This window comes from Erythrolamprus reginae, chromosome 2 (assembly GCF_031021105.1).
Source record: "Erythrolamprus reginae isolate rEryReg1 chromosome 2, rEryReg1.hap1, whole genome shotgun sequence".
NCBI classification, from domain to species: Eukaryota; Metazoa; Chordata; class Lepidosauria; order Squamata; family Dipsadidae; genus Erythrolamprus; species Erythrolamprus reginae.
The window spans coordinates 6,019,812-6,036,160 of record NC_091951.1 but is presented as its reverse complement, the minus strand read 5'-3'; the positions used below and the strand labels follow the sequence as shown (position 1 = coordinate 6,036,160).

The 16,349-nt window shown below is 39.6% G+C and overlaps 1 protein-coding gene across 1 annotated transcript; it reads right to left on the bottom strand.

Annotated features, from left to right (window-relative positions):
* Nucleotides 1–204: 204 nt before the first annotated feature.
* LOC139163190 (vomeronasal type-2 receptor 26-like) lies at nucleotides 205–15,642 on the bottom strand. The gene is made up of 5 exons (XM_070744151.1): nucleotides 15,475–15,642; nucleotides 13,320–14,114; nucleotides 10,839–11,051; nucleotides 5,412–5,538; nucleotides 205–1,109 (listed from the first exon to the last, which is right to left on the bottom strand). Exons 1-5 carry the CDS (start codon nucleotides 15,640–15,642, stop codon nucleotides 205–207), a joined length of 2,208 nt encoding a protein of 735 aa, XP_070600252.1.
* Between the last annotated feature and the right edge of the window lie 707 nt (nucleotides 15,643–16,349).

Sequence of the window (16,349 nt, the reverse complement as noted above, 5' to 3'; positions counted from 1 at the left end):
TTCTTATCTTGTCCTTCTCTATTTTCACAACAATTTAAATTATTAATTAATTCATTTTACACTGATCATAGCTTAAGTTAGTCTTACATTCTTTGTACGTTTATTTCCTTCAATTTAAATAACCTTAATTGCCAAAACAAGCATGCAAACGCAATGACTGCAATAAATAATTAAGTATTGTGAGCCTGAGAAACTACTTCATGATCAGATGCTGACTTTTATCATTAAATGTTCCTTAGTATTTAGATCTGGTCTCAGGATGATAATGTAGCACTTGGGGAAGAAAATACAACCCAGCAGGCCAGCACCAGAAGCCAAGATGGAGAAAACCTGCACGGCCACCATGTATTTCCCTTTGGTGCTCAAGTAGGTGGGTAGGAAGGAGATCCAGACGCTGCAGAAGACCAGCATGCTGAAGGTGATCAGTTTGGCTTCATTGAAGGCTCCAGGTAGGTTCCTGGCCAGGAAAGCCACTGTGAAGCAAATGGCAGCAAGGAAACCCATATAACTGAGAACAACATAAAACATGGTGACAGAACCTTCCTTGCACTTAAGGATGATCTCTCCAGGCTGGGAATGCAAGTCAGAGTCAGTAAATGGAGGAGAAATTCCCAGCCAGATTGCACAAATTACTATTTTTCCAGCAGAACCAGAAATGATTATGGAGTTGGCCAAGCTCTTCCCCAACCATTTCCTCACTCTGTTCCCTGGTTTCGTGGCCAGGAAGGCCAAAACTACCATGATCGTTTTGGCTAACACACAAGACACAGCTACAGAGAAGATGATGCTGAAAATAGTTTGTCGGAGAAGGCAGGTGACTTTCCTTGGTCGGCCAATGAAGAAAAAGGAGGACAAGAAGCAAAGCAAGAGGGAAACCAGGAGGATGTAGGACAGATCACGGTTGTTAGCTTTGACAATGGGAGTTTCTAAGTATTTAAGGAATATGATTAAAACAAGGCCTGTTGTTAGAAACAAGAGTACAGCAAAGGTGACCAGGATGATACCCAGATGTTCTTCATAGGACAGGAAGGTTATTCTTTTGGAGATACATTGGATTCTGTCATCAGTTGGATATTTATCATCTGGGCACTGGGTGCATTTTTCAGTATCTGAGAAAACAGTAAATAATATTATTTTTATAACCTCTCCTTTCACCTTCTAAGAAAGATCTTCTTTGGAGGAAAGCTGATACAGAGAAACAAGAAAGCTATAGTAGTTAGTAGTAGTATAGATATAGACATAGAAATATTTTAAAAATTGAGCATAAGATATTCTAGCAGCTGTCATTATATGCATCATTAGATAATTAATTCTTTTTGGATATTTTTTCCCCCGTATTCCTATTAACATACTTTCCAGTGAAAATTGTTCTTTTGTGATCTCTTTTAACAATTTGTGGATTCCTTTCCAAAATCTTTTTGCTTTTGAACAGGATCACCATAGATGGAAGAAAGTGCCATTTTCCTCTTTACATTTCCAATATTTGGGGTTTAAATTTGGGTAGATTTTTGCGGGTCTAGAGGGGGGTAAATACAATCTGTATTTTGTAAAAAAAATTATTTCAAGGCCACTGATTTTGTTATCTTACAATTTAGATTCCAAGATTTTTCCCAATCGGCCAGATGTATATTGTGTCGAATATTTTTTGCCCATGTAATCATGGGGTCCTTAGCCACCTCCACCAATTTTTCAATTTCTAATAGGTATTGGTAAATTTTTATTATTCTTTTTTCAGCTGGTCCTATCAAAATTTTATCTAGTGGTTGTGTTGTTAGATCAATACCAGCACCCTCCATGTCCTTATTATCTCTAGATTTAATCTGTGTGTATGCCCACCAATTTATTTCATAATTTAAATCTTCCAATTCTTTCTACTTTTTAATTCACTGTTTGGATGTAAAATGTCCCTATATTTCTTTTTTTTTTAAACTTTATTTATAAATATAGAACAAAAAGGAAATAGGGAAAGGGTAGTGGGGGATAGGAAGGAATATACAGAAAAGAAAAAAGGGGGTGGGGGGGATAGGGAAGGGAAATGCGAGATCAAGCAGTTCAGGTAAGTGATACAATTATACATTGTAAGTTGTAGATTATAATACATGTAATTTTTGATAACAGTGTTGTATTTCTTAAACATTGTAAATAAACAGTAGATAATCAATATTGTTAGTATTACCAAAAAGTTTCTTAGATTTTAATAATAAATGTTGCGTCTCATGTTAATATATAATATGTCCCTATATTTCAATGTTTTGGTGGGATCAATTACATTGGGATATATTATGGCCTCCAGAATGGATAACCATTTTGGTACTTTTATGTAAATTTTCCTTTTTATTTCTTGCCAAGTTTTTGTCAGAGATTTCCTTAATAAATGTTGATTAAAGGTGGTTTGGTTTTTTGAGTCTCCTTTCCATAAATGTGAGTGCCAACCCCTTTGCAGATCATGGCCTTCTAGGGTCAGTATACGTTTCTTAGATAAATTTATCCAATCTTTAATCCAATTTAAGGAGGCTGCAGTGTACTCTAATTTCATATCTGGGAGTCCTAGGCCACCTCTGTCTTTACTGTCTTGCAAGTACGAAATCTTAATCCTGGGTTTCTTATTATTCCAAATAAATTTCGTAAAAGTTTCTATTCAGTTCCCTGAAAATTTTTAAATCTAAGCTAATTCGGGCCATTTGGAACAGGTATAAAAATTTAGGGAGAATACTCATTTTTATAACCGCCATTTCACCAAGCATAGAGAGTTGTTGGCTTCCCCATCTTTCAAGATCTTGTTTTGTCTGTTGCATCAGTTTGTCATAGTTATCTTTTTTAATAGTCGAACATTTGTTCGTAATAATTAAGCCCAGGTATTTAATCTTTTTAGCTATCTGTAAATTTAACAATCTGTTCAGTTTTTCTTCCTGTCTTTGTGTTATATTCTTTGTTATCAATTTGGTCTTTTGTTTATTAATCTTGAACTCTGCAAATTTCTCAAATTCTTCTATCTCTCTGACTAATTCCAATCCTGCAGTTACTGGTTCTTCTAAGAAGAATACTACATCATCAGCGTACGCTTGTAGTTTATATTCTTCATCTTTAAATTTGGTCCCCATGGTTTCTTTATTGTTTCTTATTTTATTCAAGAGTATTTCCAATGATAGTATAAATAACAGAGGTGACATAGGACATCCCTGCCCTACTCCTTTTTTAATTGGAGGTGGGTTGTGCAGATTTTAGACTGCTATTAACCAATGGATGGAAGTGTAGAAATCAGACTAGAATTTGTTAAAAGAAAATAAATTTGGAAAGGAGATATAAAATGGGGAAACATATTAGAAATTTAAGGCATTCAAAAATGACAAAATGAAAATTAAAAAAAATAATTAACATAGAAATTGAGGAAAGAGAGGAGTATGGCCCAAAATTAAGAAGTACAAGAGATAATAAATAAGTTTAGAAGATAGGGTAAGGTTTAGTAGGGAAGATTTGCCTATTTGCCGATGACTCTAAAGTGTGCAATAGGGTTGATATTCCTGGAGGGGTCTGTAATATGGTAAATGATTTAGCTTTACTAGATAAATGGTCAAAGCAATGGAAACTGCAGTTTAATGTTTCCAAATGTAAAATAATGCACTTGGGGAAAAGGAATCTTCAATCTGAGTATTGCATTTGCAGTTCTGTGTTAGCAGAAACTTCAGAAGAGAAGGATTTAGGCGTAGTGATTTCTGACAATCTCAACATGGGTGAGCAGTGTGGTTGGGCAGTAGGAAAAGCAAGTAGGATGCTTGGCTGCATAGCTAGAGATATAACAAGCAGGAAGAGGGAGATTGTGATCCCCTTATATAGAGTGCTGGTGAGACCACATTTGGAATACTGTGTTCAGTTCTGGAAAGTGAACATAAGAACAAGGGGACACAATCTGAAGTTAGTTGGGGAAAAGATCAAAAGTAGCGTGAGAAAATATTATTTTATTGAAAGAGTAGTAGATCCTTGGAACAAACTTCCAGCAGACGTGGTTGGTAAATCTACAGTAACTGAATTTAAACATGTCTGGGATAAACATAGATCCATCCTAAGATAAAATACAGGAAATAGTATAAGGGCAGACTAGATGGACCATGAGGTCTTTTTCTGCTGTCAGTCTTCTATGTTTCTATGTTTCTAAGTAATAGCAAATAAGATAGAGAGAAAATTGAAAATTAAAGGTGGTAGAACCAGGCAACAAAAAGAGGAGGTAAGGAGGCAGCATTAAATAATAGTGGATATACCAAGAAGAATATATTATATATTTATTTATGGATAAAGGGAAGCTGTAAGTTTAAGAATAGCACCAATGTTGGAATGAAGTCATGGTTTTGGATTGCTCATCTGTTAACCAGATAATGGATTAGGATGAAAAGTACCCAGGACCAGAGGGAGAAGAGGAAGTAGAAAGGAAGGGGAAAGATGCAGGAGGGAAATAGATAAGAGGGAGAAAAGGAGAAAGAAGGCAGAGGGAAGAGAGGAAGATAGAGGGAGGGGATTTATTTATTTATTTATTTATTTATTTATTTATTTATTTATTTATTTATTTATTTATTTATTTATTTATTTATTTATTTATTTATTTATTTATTTATTTATTTATTTATTTATTTATTTATTTATTTATTTATTTATTTATTTATTTATTTGCTGCCCCTCTCCGTAGACTCGGGGCAGCTAACAACAATGATAAAAACAGCATGTAACAATCCAATCCAATACTAAAATAACTAAAAAAAAACCTTATTATAAAAACCAAACATATATACAGACATACCATGCGTAAATTGTAAAGGCCTAGGGGGGAAGAATATCTCAGTTCCCCCATGCCTGACGGTAGAGGTGGGTTTTAAGAAGTTTACAAAAGGTGAGGAGGGTGGGGGCAATTCTAATCTCCGGGGGGAATTGGTTCTAGAGGTTCAGGGCTGCCACAGAGAAGGCTCTTCCCCTGGGTCCAGCCAAATGACATTGTTTAGTTGACGGGACCCGGAGAAGGCCCACTCTGTGGGACCTAACTGGTCGCTGGGATTCGTGCAGCAGAAGGCGGTCCCTGAGATAATCTGGTCCGGTGCCATGAAGGGCTTTATAGGTCATAACCAACACATATGAAATATAGAAGGAAAACAGATGGGATATAAAGAATTAAAAGTGCAAATTTAGGATATTTGTTTAGGGCATTTTGAATAACTTATACAGTTATTCAAAATGCCCTAAACAAATATCCTAAATGTGCACTTTTTATCCCTTATATCCCATCTGTTTTCCTTTGATATTATGGATACAAAGTTTGTGAAAAAAGAAAAAAGAATAAAATAGTGAAGTTCACACAGGGCTTTTAACATGCACTTTGATCAAATGTTCTGGTTGAATCCAATGCCCTTTTCTCTGGTGTCACTCACCTTCCCGTATGGAGATGGTCCCCTCCGGGCAAGGAATACAATCATAGCAGCAAATTGGTTCCTCTTTCCGAGCCCGTTTTACAAATCCAGGGTGACAATTGTCCACACATTTGGACTGAGGCAGAGACTAAGCAGAAAACCAAAATTAATTCCAAATTATCTATCAAATTTTTATTTATTATGTTGATTAAAACAAAATGCAACTGTATTAAGAAAGAAATGTCATGTAATTATGCAACAATGCAGAACTACTAAGTACACTATTGTATTAATGTTTTTAAAGAAAAGAACTGAAAACCCAAAAAGTTTATTTTAAAAAAGAAAGAAACTTCTGAGATCAGGGAAAGGTTTCTTCTGGACTACATAAAGCAGAGGTCCCCAACCGCTGGTCCGCGGACCGGCACCGGGCCGTTGGGGGTTTTCTGCCAGTCCGCGGCGCCAGGGCCCCCTCGGCCTTTCCACACCACCAGCGGCGCTCCCCCCGCCAGCCAGCCAAGCCCCGCGCCCGCCGGAACCGGCTCCTCGCTCTCCCCCCGCCGCCCGCCGCGTTTGCAGGAGGTGGGGAGGGTCGGGCGGCCCGCCAAGGCCAGGAGGGACGCCGCTGCCCCCCCTCCCTCTCTCCGCCCGCCGCTGCGCCTCCTTGACGCCGAGAGGAAATGCCGGCAAAGGCTTTTCTCAGCGGAGGTCTTCAATGTCGGGGGCGCACGGGCGGTTGCACGCGCTCCCTATCTCCCTGCTAGCCCACTCGGAGTATTCAAAATAAGAAAAACCTTTGCCGGCGAAGGCTTTTCTTATTTTGAATATTCCGAGTGGGCTAGCAGGGAGATAGGGAGCGCGTGCAACCGCCTGTGCGCCCCCGACATTGAATATCACCTTCGCCGGCCCCACCTCTCCTGCAAACCCCCTTGCTGAGAGCCCGGGGCGAAAGTGCTCTCGCAAAGGTGAGGCGGGCAGGGCGTGCGCGCGTCACCGCTGAGAAGAACGGAGAACGAGAGTGAGTGATAGCAACAGACAGCAAGATAGAGAGAAAGTGAGAAAGAGAGAGTGAGAGAAAGGGGGGAGAAAGAGATAGCAAGAGAGAGAACAAGAGAGAGAAAGAGCGTGAGAAAGAAAACAAGAAAGAGTGAGAGAGAGAGAAAGCAAAAGAGACAGAAAGAAAACATGAGAGAGAAAGTGAGAAGAAGAGAGAGAAAGAGGGGGAGAGAGAGAGAAAGAGAGGGAGAGGGAGAAAGAGAGAGGGAGAGGGGGGAGAGATAGCAAGAGAGGGAGAGAGAGAAAGAGAGAGGGAAAGGGGGGAGAGATAGCAAGAGAGGGAGAGAGAGAAAGAGAGAGGGAAAGGGGAGAGAGGGGGGAGAGAAAGAGAGAGGGAGAGAGAGAGGAGATAAATGAAGAGGAGAGAGAGAAAGGAAGAGAAAGAAAGAAAGAGGGATAGAAAGAGAGAGAGTGAGAGATGCTCAGTGAGCCTTTCTTTGAAGTTGCCTTTCTTTCTTTCTTTCTTTCTTTCTCTTTCTTTCTTTCTTTCTTGCTCTTTTTCTTTCTCTCTTTTACCTTCCCTTCCTCTATTTCTTCTTTTCTTTCTCCTTCCTACCTTCTTCCCTTACTCTCCCCTTTCATAAGTTTCCTTGCTTCCTTCCTCTGTTCCTGTCCCTTCCCCCTTCTTTCTTTCTTTCCTTCCTTCCTTTCCTCCCTCCATTTCTTGCTTTCCTTTTCCTTCCTCCCTTCTTTCCTCCCTCATTCCCTTCTTTCACTCCTTCCTCTCTTACTCTCCCCTTTCACACCTTTCCTTGCTTCCTTTGCACCCTTCTTCTGTTCCTGTCCCTTCCCTCTTTCCTTCCTTCCTTCCCACCCTCCGTCCATTCATTCACCCATTCCTCTCTTGATCGCCCCTTTTACGGCGCCGCTGACAGCTAGCTCCCCCCCCCCACCGGGCCATGGAAAACTGGTCTAGCTTAAAGCCGGTCCCTGGTGCAAAAAAGGTTGGGGACCTCTGACATAAAGTATTTCAAAGCCACTCCCCTTTGAAAATAATCCAAGTATTTGTTCCAGTTAATATATAAAGAAAAATAATTCCTCAGGAACTAGGACTGTTAATATCAAATGAGATCTTATTTAGTTCTATCTGTACTTTACCTTTTCAATTCATACAGCTGCCATGCTAGTGAAATAAGACTAAAGATTACTGTCTAGTTTCTACAATTATAGCGAGGTAAAAATATGAGAACATGTCACTTTAAAAATGGAATCTTTTGCTGCAATGCATAGAACATGTATTTGAGTATGGGAAATACATGATTATGTATTATCCCATAACAGTATGGGAAATACATGATTATGATTATGATTTATTGGATTTGTATGCCGCCCCTCTCCGCAGACTCGGGGCGGCTAAACACAGCAACAAAACAGTATACAGTGATCCCTCGGTTATTGCGTCCCCGACCATTGCGAACAGGCTAATTTGCGATTTTTCAACCCGGAAGTCAAAACACCATCTGCGCATGCGTGCCCTTTTTTCTATAGGCACGCATGCGTAGATGGCGCCGGGCAGATCAGCTGCTGGGCGGCTTCCCTAGGTCTTCCCCCTCTTGGCGGGCATCAGCGAGGAGTTTCCCCACCGCCCATGCAAACTCCTCGCTGCTGCCACTTCGCTCGGCCGCTTCCCAGCTGAGTACTCAGCTGGGAAGCGGCCCGAGCGAACGGCTTGTCCGCAGCCTGCCCACGCCGTTCGCTCCCCCTCTTGCTGGCGGGAGGGCGAGAAGCCCTCCCCAGCACCCGCTCGCCCGCACTTCGCCCGGCCACTCGCCGTTCGCTCGCTGCTCGCCCGGCCACCCGGGTTCGGGGGGGGTGCTGGCAAGCCGCCCATGCCGGCGGCGACATTTTAAAACAGCCGCGCCGCTTTCCAATGAGTCCCGAAGACAAACGCGGAAGTTTGACGTTTGTCTTCGGGACTCATTGGAAAGCGGCGCGGCTGTTTTAAAACGTCGCCGCCAGCATGGGCGGCTTCCTCGCAGCCCCCCAAACCCGGGTTGAGGGTCCGGGGGGGTGCTGGCAAGCCGCCCATGCCGGCGGCGACGTTTTAAAACAGGAACCCCAATCTTCGGCTCCTCGCTAGCGCTGCGGGAGTAAAAACACCATCTGCGCATGCGCAGATGGTGTTTTTACTTCCGCAGCGCTACTTTGCGAAAACCCGCTCGTTGCGGGGGGTCCTGGAACGGAACCCTCGCAACGATCGGGGGATCACTGTATAATAAAATCCAATACTAAAAACAGTTAAAAACCCATTATATAAAAACCAATCATACATACAGACATACCATGCATAAAATTGTAAAGGCCTAGGGGGAAGTGTATCTCAGTTCCCCCATGCCTGGTGGCAGAGGTGGGTTTTAAGCAGCTTTTGAAAGGCAAGGAGGGTGGGGGCAATTCTAATCTCTGGGGGGAGGGCCGTGGCCGCCACAGAGAAGGCTCTTCCTCTGGGTCCCGCCAAGCGACATTGTTAGGTTGATGGGACCCGGAAAAGACCCACTCTGTGGGACCTAACTGGTCGCTGACATGTGTGAGATATGTCTAAGGCCCAGATGTATTAAAACAATAGATGTGGGAACATGGCCAAAAATATAATAGCAAGGCAAGCTTCCAAGAGAATTCAGTTCTTGAGCACAAGAGGTGAGGCACTTGACCAAGTGTCAAAATATTGAGCCCACACTTAAGCACATAGGCCACCTTTGAGAAGAAGAATTGAATGCTTTTAATTTAAAGTAATGTATTAATCACCAGACTCTACTGGACCAAGGACACAAGGGCACTGTTAAATGTGGAGTTAAATTCCAGAATGAGCTGAAATCCTACGCTATATAGAGTGCTGGTGAGACCACATTTGGAATACTGTGTTCAGTTCTGGAGACCTCACCTACAAAAAGATATTAACAAAATTGAGTGGGTCCAAAGACGGGCTACAAGAATGGTGGAAGGTCTTAAGCATAAAACGTATCAGAAAAGACTTCATGAACTCAATCTGTATAGCATGGAGGACAGAACGAAAAGGGAGGACATGATCGAAACATTTAAATATGTTAAAGGGTTAAATAAGGTCCAGGAGGGAAGTGTTTTTAATAGGAAAGTGAACACAAGAACAAGGGGAAACAATCTGAAGTTAGTTGGGGGAAAGATCAAAAGTAACGTGAAAAATATTATTTCACTGAAAGAGTAGTAGATCCTTGGAACAAACTTCCAGCAGACGTGGTTGGTAAATCCACAGTAACTGAATTTAAACATGTCTGGGATAAACATAGATCCATCCTAAGATAAAATACAGGAAATAGTATAAGGGCAGACTAGATGGACCATGAGGTCTTTTTCTGCTGTCAGTCTTCTATGTTTCTATGTTTCTAAGTAATAGTAATAATTGAAAATTAAATGTGGTAGAACCAGGCAACAAAAATAGGAGGTAAGGAGGCAGCATTAAATAATAGTGGATATACCAAGAAGAATATATTATATATTTATTTATGGATAAAGGGAAGCTGTAAGTTTAAGAATAGCACCAATGTTGGAATGAAGTCATGGTTTTGGATTGCTCATCTGTTAACCAGATAATGGATTAGGATGAAAAGTACCCAGGACCAGAGGGAGAAGAGGAAATAGAAAGGAAGGGGAAAGGTGCAGGAGGGAAATAGATAAGAGGGAGAAAAGGAGAAAGAAGGCAGAGGGAAGAGAGGAAGATAGAGGGAGGGGCAGACTAGATAGACCATGAGGTCTTTTTCTGCCAGTCTTCTTTGTTTCTATGTTTCTATGTGACAAGATCCTTCCTATTGAAAAATTATTGTTAGTTGCTACTTGTATCCAACTCTTTCAGCCCCAAAGAACCATAGCACTCCAGAATCCCCTGTCCTCCACTACCTCCCAAAATTAGAACTAAAATTTGATGACATGGAAAGACAGAGCCAAATTACTTAAATTTGGAGAACTTTCTGTTTCAGTGGAAGACTTAAGGCAGCTGACTATCAAGATAAGCAATTGCTTTGAAAGAGTTTGTAGATGGCTTTGAAGCCAAATACCAAATTTAAGTAGTATTTCATCATAAATTGACTCTCATTGTTTCAAGTGTCAAGAAGGACTTTGGGATGTGGGATAAAGATAATTTTCAGTCCTTTCTTTTTCTAGATTAAGGCATTATCTCACATCAGACAAGTCATTGTGGTTCCATTTTGATTGAATATCTTGGATCACCTTCCTAGCAGCAGGGAGCCTATCCCAGTGGAGTGAAACAGAGGTATAAATAACTCTGGTTAGATATGGGCTGTATATTTCAGGGGACACTATTTATTTATTTATTTATTTATTTAATTTGTATGCCACCCCTCTCCGCAGACTCCAGCTATAACACCAACTATACAGAACAAAAAAGTTTCCAATAGTTTCAAGCACTTTGTTGAGCAACTTTAGCCGTGCAAGAGCATCTTGATTGATAAAAAGCCTCTGTCTTTCTAAACTCCCCAGTTGCTCTTTGATGGGATCTTCATTGGGGAAAAGCAACCAACTTATGATGTTCAGATCTGCTGCTACATTTCCACTTTGATCCAAGTATAGTTTCTCCCAGGAAAAATTGCAAAACTCATTCTTCTCCAAAAAGGGATGGAACTAGAAGTGAAAGATACAGGAATTTGGAAAGCAATTTGAACAACAGATGTTCAGTTCCCCCTTCACTATTTGCTTAAATAGCAATAGTACTTAGACTTATGTACTACTTCACAGTTCTTCTACAGTCCACACTAAGTGGTTTATAAAATCAGCATATTGTCCCTAACAATCTGGTTCCCCATTTTACCAACCTTGGAAGGAACAAAGCCTGAATCAACCTTGAGCTGGTCAGGATCAAACTTCTGGCAGTGGGCAGTGAGCAGTGAGTTACCCAGCAATACTTACATTGAAGCCACTGCACTACCATGGCTAAATGCAAAATTGAGTGGCCATCAGTCTGAAAAGCTGTAGTGAAGAAGGTTTAGGCTAGATGCTCACATCTTTAGCTGAAATTTATGAATATAAAATTCTGTCGTGCTAATTACAAACCCATAAGAGCAGGAATTAATTTACAATGTATACATTTTGGTTGATAATAATTTTATAATAGCTAATCCCTAAACAAAAACTCGTGGAAAAAGGTGTTAAAGCGGATTGGCTGCACTACCTACAAATTAAATCAAAATATAATGAAGATAAGAACAAATTAGGCTTTAAAAAAAACAATCTCCTTGATAAGGTTATTTTCGGCCCGCAAAAAAAAACAAATATCAAACATATACGATCTCCTCCTTCAACACGATACAGTAGAAGAAATAGTTAAAGGAACTATGATAGCGTGGTCACAAAATTTTGGATATACAATTAATTTAAATGAATGGGGAAAGATTTGGACTGTCAACTACAAACTAACGATGGCAACTTCATATAAGGAAAATCATTACAAAATGTTCTACAGATGGCATGTGCCACCGGCTAGACTTACAAAAATGTATCCAAATTTATCACCACTATGTTGGAAGTGCAGGGAAAAACCAAGCACATATTACCACATCTGGTGGGCATGTGAAACCACCCAAAACTATTGGTATAAAATCAAAACTATACTAGAACAAATCACCTCCCAGACCATCCATGCATGTTTTTATTAGGAATCATAAGACAAAATTTTAATAAAGAAAACAGATATATTATAATTCACATTATTACAGCTGCAAGGATTTTATACGCACAATACTGGAAACAGGAAAAAAAACCAACCGTTTTATCTCTTTTGATTAAAATAATGAAATGTGCAGAAATGTCCAAGCTAACAATGGAACTGCAAAATAAGGATGAGACAGATTTCTACGAAGTATGGGACAAATGGTACCATTGGTTAAAAAAAAGAAACTACTTAAAAATTATACATCAAGAAAAATGTCCAACTAAAACAATGTAAGCTACTTAAAACCCACCTCTGCCGTCAGGTATGGGGGAATTGAGATACTCTTTGCCCCTAGGCCTTTACAATTTTATGCATGGTATGTCTGTATGTATGTTTGGTTTTTATATTAATGGGTTTTTAAATCATTTTTTAGTATTGGATTATTATTGTATACTGTTTTATTATTGTTGTTAGCCGCCCCGAGTCTCCAGAGAGGGGCGGCATACAAATAAATAAATAAATAAATAAATAAATAAATACATACATACATACATACATACATACATACATACATGTAAAACCAGTAAACTACAACATGAATAATAATATCAAATTGAAACCATAAACTGTAAACATTGATTGACACAAATTTTGAACTACAAAGAAACTGAATGAATAAACCCTTAAACCACTGATAAATGATGGCATTAGCAACTACATCAAATATATATGGATAAAACTTCAAGAAAATCTACACCACCTATATGCTTAAACCACAGGCCGCAAAACATGGAAGCCCCAGCTCTAACACTGGTCCTCTACACTCTTCTTACTACTCTTTTCTTGCTCTGTTTTTCTATCCTTCCTCCTCTTGTATTTCTTTCCCTTCTGTGTAAATCCCTTTCCCTTTCTTTCTTCCTTTCTCCTTCCTCTTTCACGCATGTTATATAAGTAAACTATAATTGCTAGAATGTATATTATATATATTCCCTTTACTTTTCTGTACCCTGTTTTTAATGTATATATCTAATAAACATATTTTATAAAAAAAATAATTATATTTAAAACAATTTTACAACAGTAATGTTTAATATCAAAATATAACTGTCACAGTGCCTGCTCTTTGGAACTAAATTTGGCCTCATCTTGGCCAAGACTGTTGTTTTTTGTAGAATACATAGGCATTGGATTTTATAATAAATATTAACTAGATTTGGTGGATCTTTTTCAAGTCCGCATACCTGCCATGGCTCTAGCCTTGGTGCCCCCAAACTCTCTTTCTTCTCCATTTTCCTCCTTCTAGATATTGAGGAATATGCAACGTTCAAGGCATGGGCCAGAGTCTTAACCACACTATAAATACGATGGTCATTTTTAATTTGAATTCTGTTCTTTTTCTCTTCCATGTCCACTGGTGCTATCTGGGTGCATCGTCTCCGGCCCTTGACAGAAAGGACAGGCTTTGAAAAAGAACAGTGAAAAGACTGGTCTTCAAATTTGGAATCCTTAAAAAGATTGGGTTGAAAGGCATCATCGTTTGGCCAATTTTTTTCCTGAAAAGCAAAGGCCCAAACACTATGGATATATTTGAAATGTGTGTGCCTTATCATTTTTAATTTATCCACAAATGTGGTGATCCATACTTTCCCTTCAATGGGTCGTGGCAAACTTTCAATTGTTAAATGGATGTGGCGAACTCTATCAAGAAGAGAAACAAATTCTATGAAGTGAACAAAGACGTTCACTTTTCTCCACTTAGAGATGGCATTTCTGAGAGGTTCTGTATACCTAGTCAATGAAAATTGTTGTGATATAACAACACAAATTCCATTTATGACAAGCATAGGAGTGAATGTTCTCATAAAATTATCTCCCTCCTCTGTGTCAGGTGAAAAGAGACCAATTAGAGTCCATCTAAAATGGAGGAGGAGTTGGACAATTCCTAGATACTGGATCCCATTTTTGGGGAGCATCTGATGGAAAAAAGGAATTTCACTTTTATCACCCAGAGCCTCTGAAACAATTCCAAAACTGATCTGAAGAAACAATAATATATTATATTTAGAGCAGATGAAGTCCAAAATGTGAGCTTTTAACAGATCCGGTGTGGTTTTCACAAACATATTAGAATAGTCTATTGTTATTAACCCTTAAACCATATCAAGACAAAGAATATAAAATGCAGAATCTTAGCAATATTGAATATAATAATTGATCCAATCTGGGATCTAAGATACTGCTAAGATTAGTGCAATCAGGCGGTAGGGAAAGCAAGTGGGATGCTTGGCTGCATACTAGAGGTATAACAAGCAGGAAGAGGGAGATTATGATCCCACTATATAGAGTACTGGTGAGACCACATTTGGAATACTGTGTTCAGTTCTGGAGACCTCACCTACAAAAAGATATTGACAAAATTGAACAGGTCCAAAGATGGGCTACAAGAATGGTGGAAGGCCTTAAGCATAAAACGTATCAGGAAAGACTTAAGAACTCAATCTGCATAGTCTGAAGGACAGAAGGAAAAGGGGGAACATGATTGAAACATTTAAATATGTTAAAGGGTTAAATAAGGTCCAGGAGGGAATGGTTTTTAATAGGAAAGTGAACACAAGAACAAGGGGACACAATCTGAAATTAGTTGGGGGAAAGATCAAAAACAACATGAGAAAATATTATTTTACTGAAAGAGTAGTAGATCCTTGGAACAAACTTCCAGTAGACATGGTTGATAAATCCACAGTAACTGAATTTAAACATGCCTGGGATAAACATATATCCATCCTAAGATAAAATACAGAAAATAGTATAAGGGCAGACTAGATGGACCATGAGGACTTTTTCTGCCGTCAGTCTTCTATATTTCTATGCTCTTTCTTTTTTCTAATAAAAATGACATTCAGATAATAGACACATTATGTCTTCATATCTCTAGAGAGTGTAAATGCAAATCAGGTCATTTTAGAGATTTGCTTAATTTTTTCTATATTTAATATTGAGTCCAACTGTTCAGTTCTTGCTCAAGTACATGTTTAGCCTCCTCACCACTGTGGAACTCAATTCCTAACCATGAAAATGATCATGGTGAAAAGCTGCTCATGAATTCCATAGAAAAGATGGGGGAAAGATCGAAAGCAACATGAGAAAATGTTATTTTACTGAAAGAGTAGTAGACCCTTGGAACAAACTTCCAGCAGATGTGGTTGGTAAATCCACAGTAACTGAATTTAAACATGCCTGGGAAAAACATATATCCATCCTAAGATAAAAATACAGGAAATAGTATAAGGGCAGACTAGACGGACCATGAGGTCTTCAGTCTTCTATGTGTCTATGTTTCTATGTTTCTAAAAGATATGATTGGATCTATTACCCACCCACCAACAATCTGCTCACTTTACCAGATAGAGAAACACAAAAGGAAACCTGTGGGATTTTGTAGGTGCCTATTAATGTTGACATCTGAATGGAGATGTCATCAAGAGATCCCTCAAGCACAGCCATCAGGTTGTCATTCTTTCCACAGCTGTAGTTGGGAACATTGGCTTCTCCGGTTGAGAGCATATCTAGCAAGGCATCTGAAGTCCCAAGGGTGTTCAAATAATTGTCATGGATATTGTAGCCAAGTGTGAGATTGTACAAAAGCTGAGAATTCTTGTTGACTTGTTGAAAGGCAAAAATGAAGCATATGATTCTTCCTGGATAATTAGATGAACTACTGTAAAAATATTCATGTTAACAACAACAATAAGGCCCATGTTACACCAACACTCCGCAGTCTGCATTGGTTGCCGATCAGTTTCCGGTCACAATTCAAAGTGTTGGTTATGACCTATAAAGCCCTTCATGGCACCGGACAAGATTATCTCAGGGACCGCCTTCTGCTACACGAATCCCAGTGACCAGTTAGGTCCCACAGAGTGGGTCTTCTATGGGTACCGTCAACTAAACAATGTCGCTTGGCAGGACCCAGGGCCTTCTCTGTGGCCGCCCTGGCCCTCTGGAACCAACTCCCCCCAGAGATTAGAATTGCCCCCACCCTCCTTGCCTTTCGTAAGCTGCTTAAAACCCACCTCTGCCGCCAGGCATGGGGGAATTGAGATACTCTTTCCCCTTAGGCCTTTACAATTTTATGCATGGTATATGTGTATGTATGTTTGGTTTTTATAATAATGGGTTTTTAACTGTTTTTTGTATTGGATTATTACTATATGCTGTTTTATTACTGTTGTTAGCCGCCCCGAGTCTGCAGAGAGGGGCGGCATATAAAT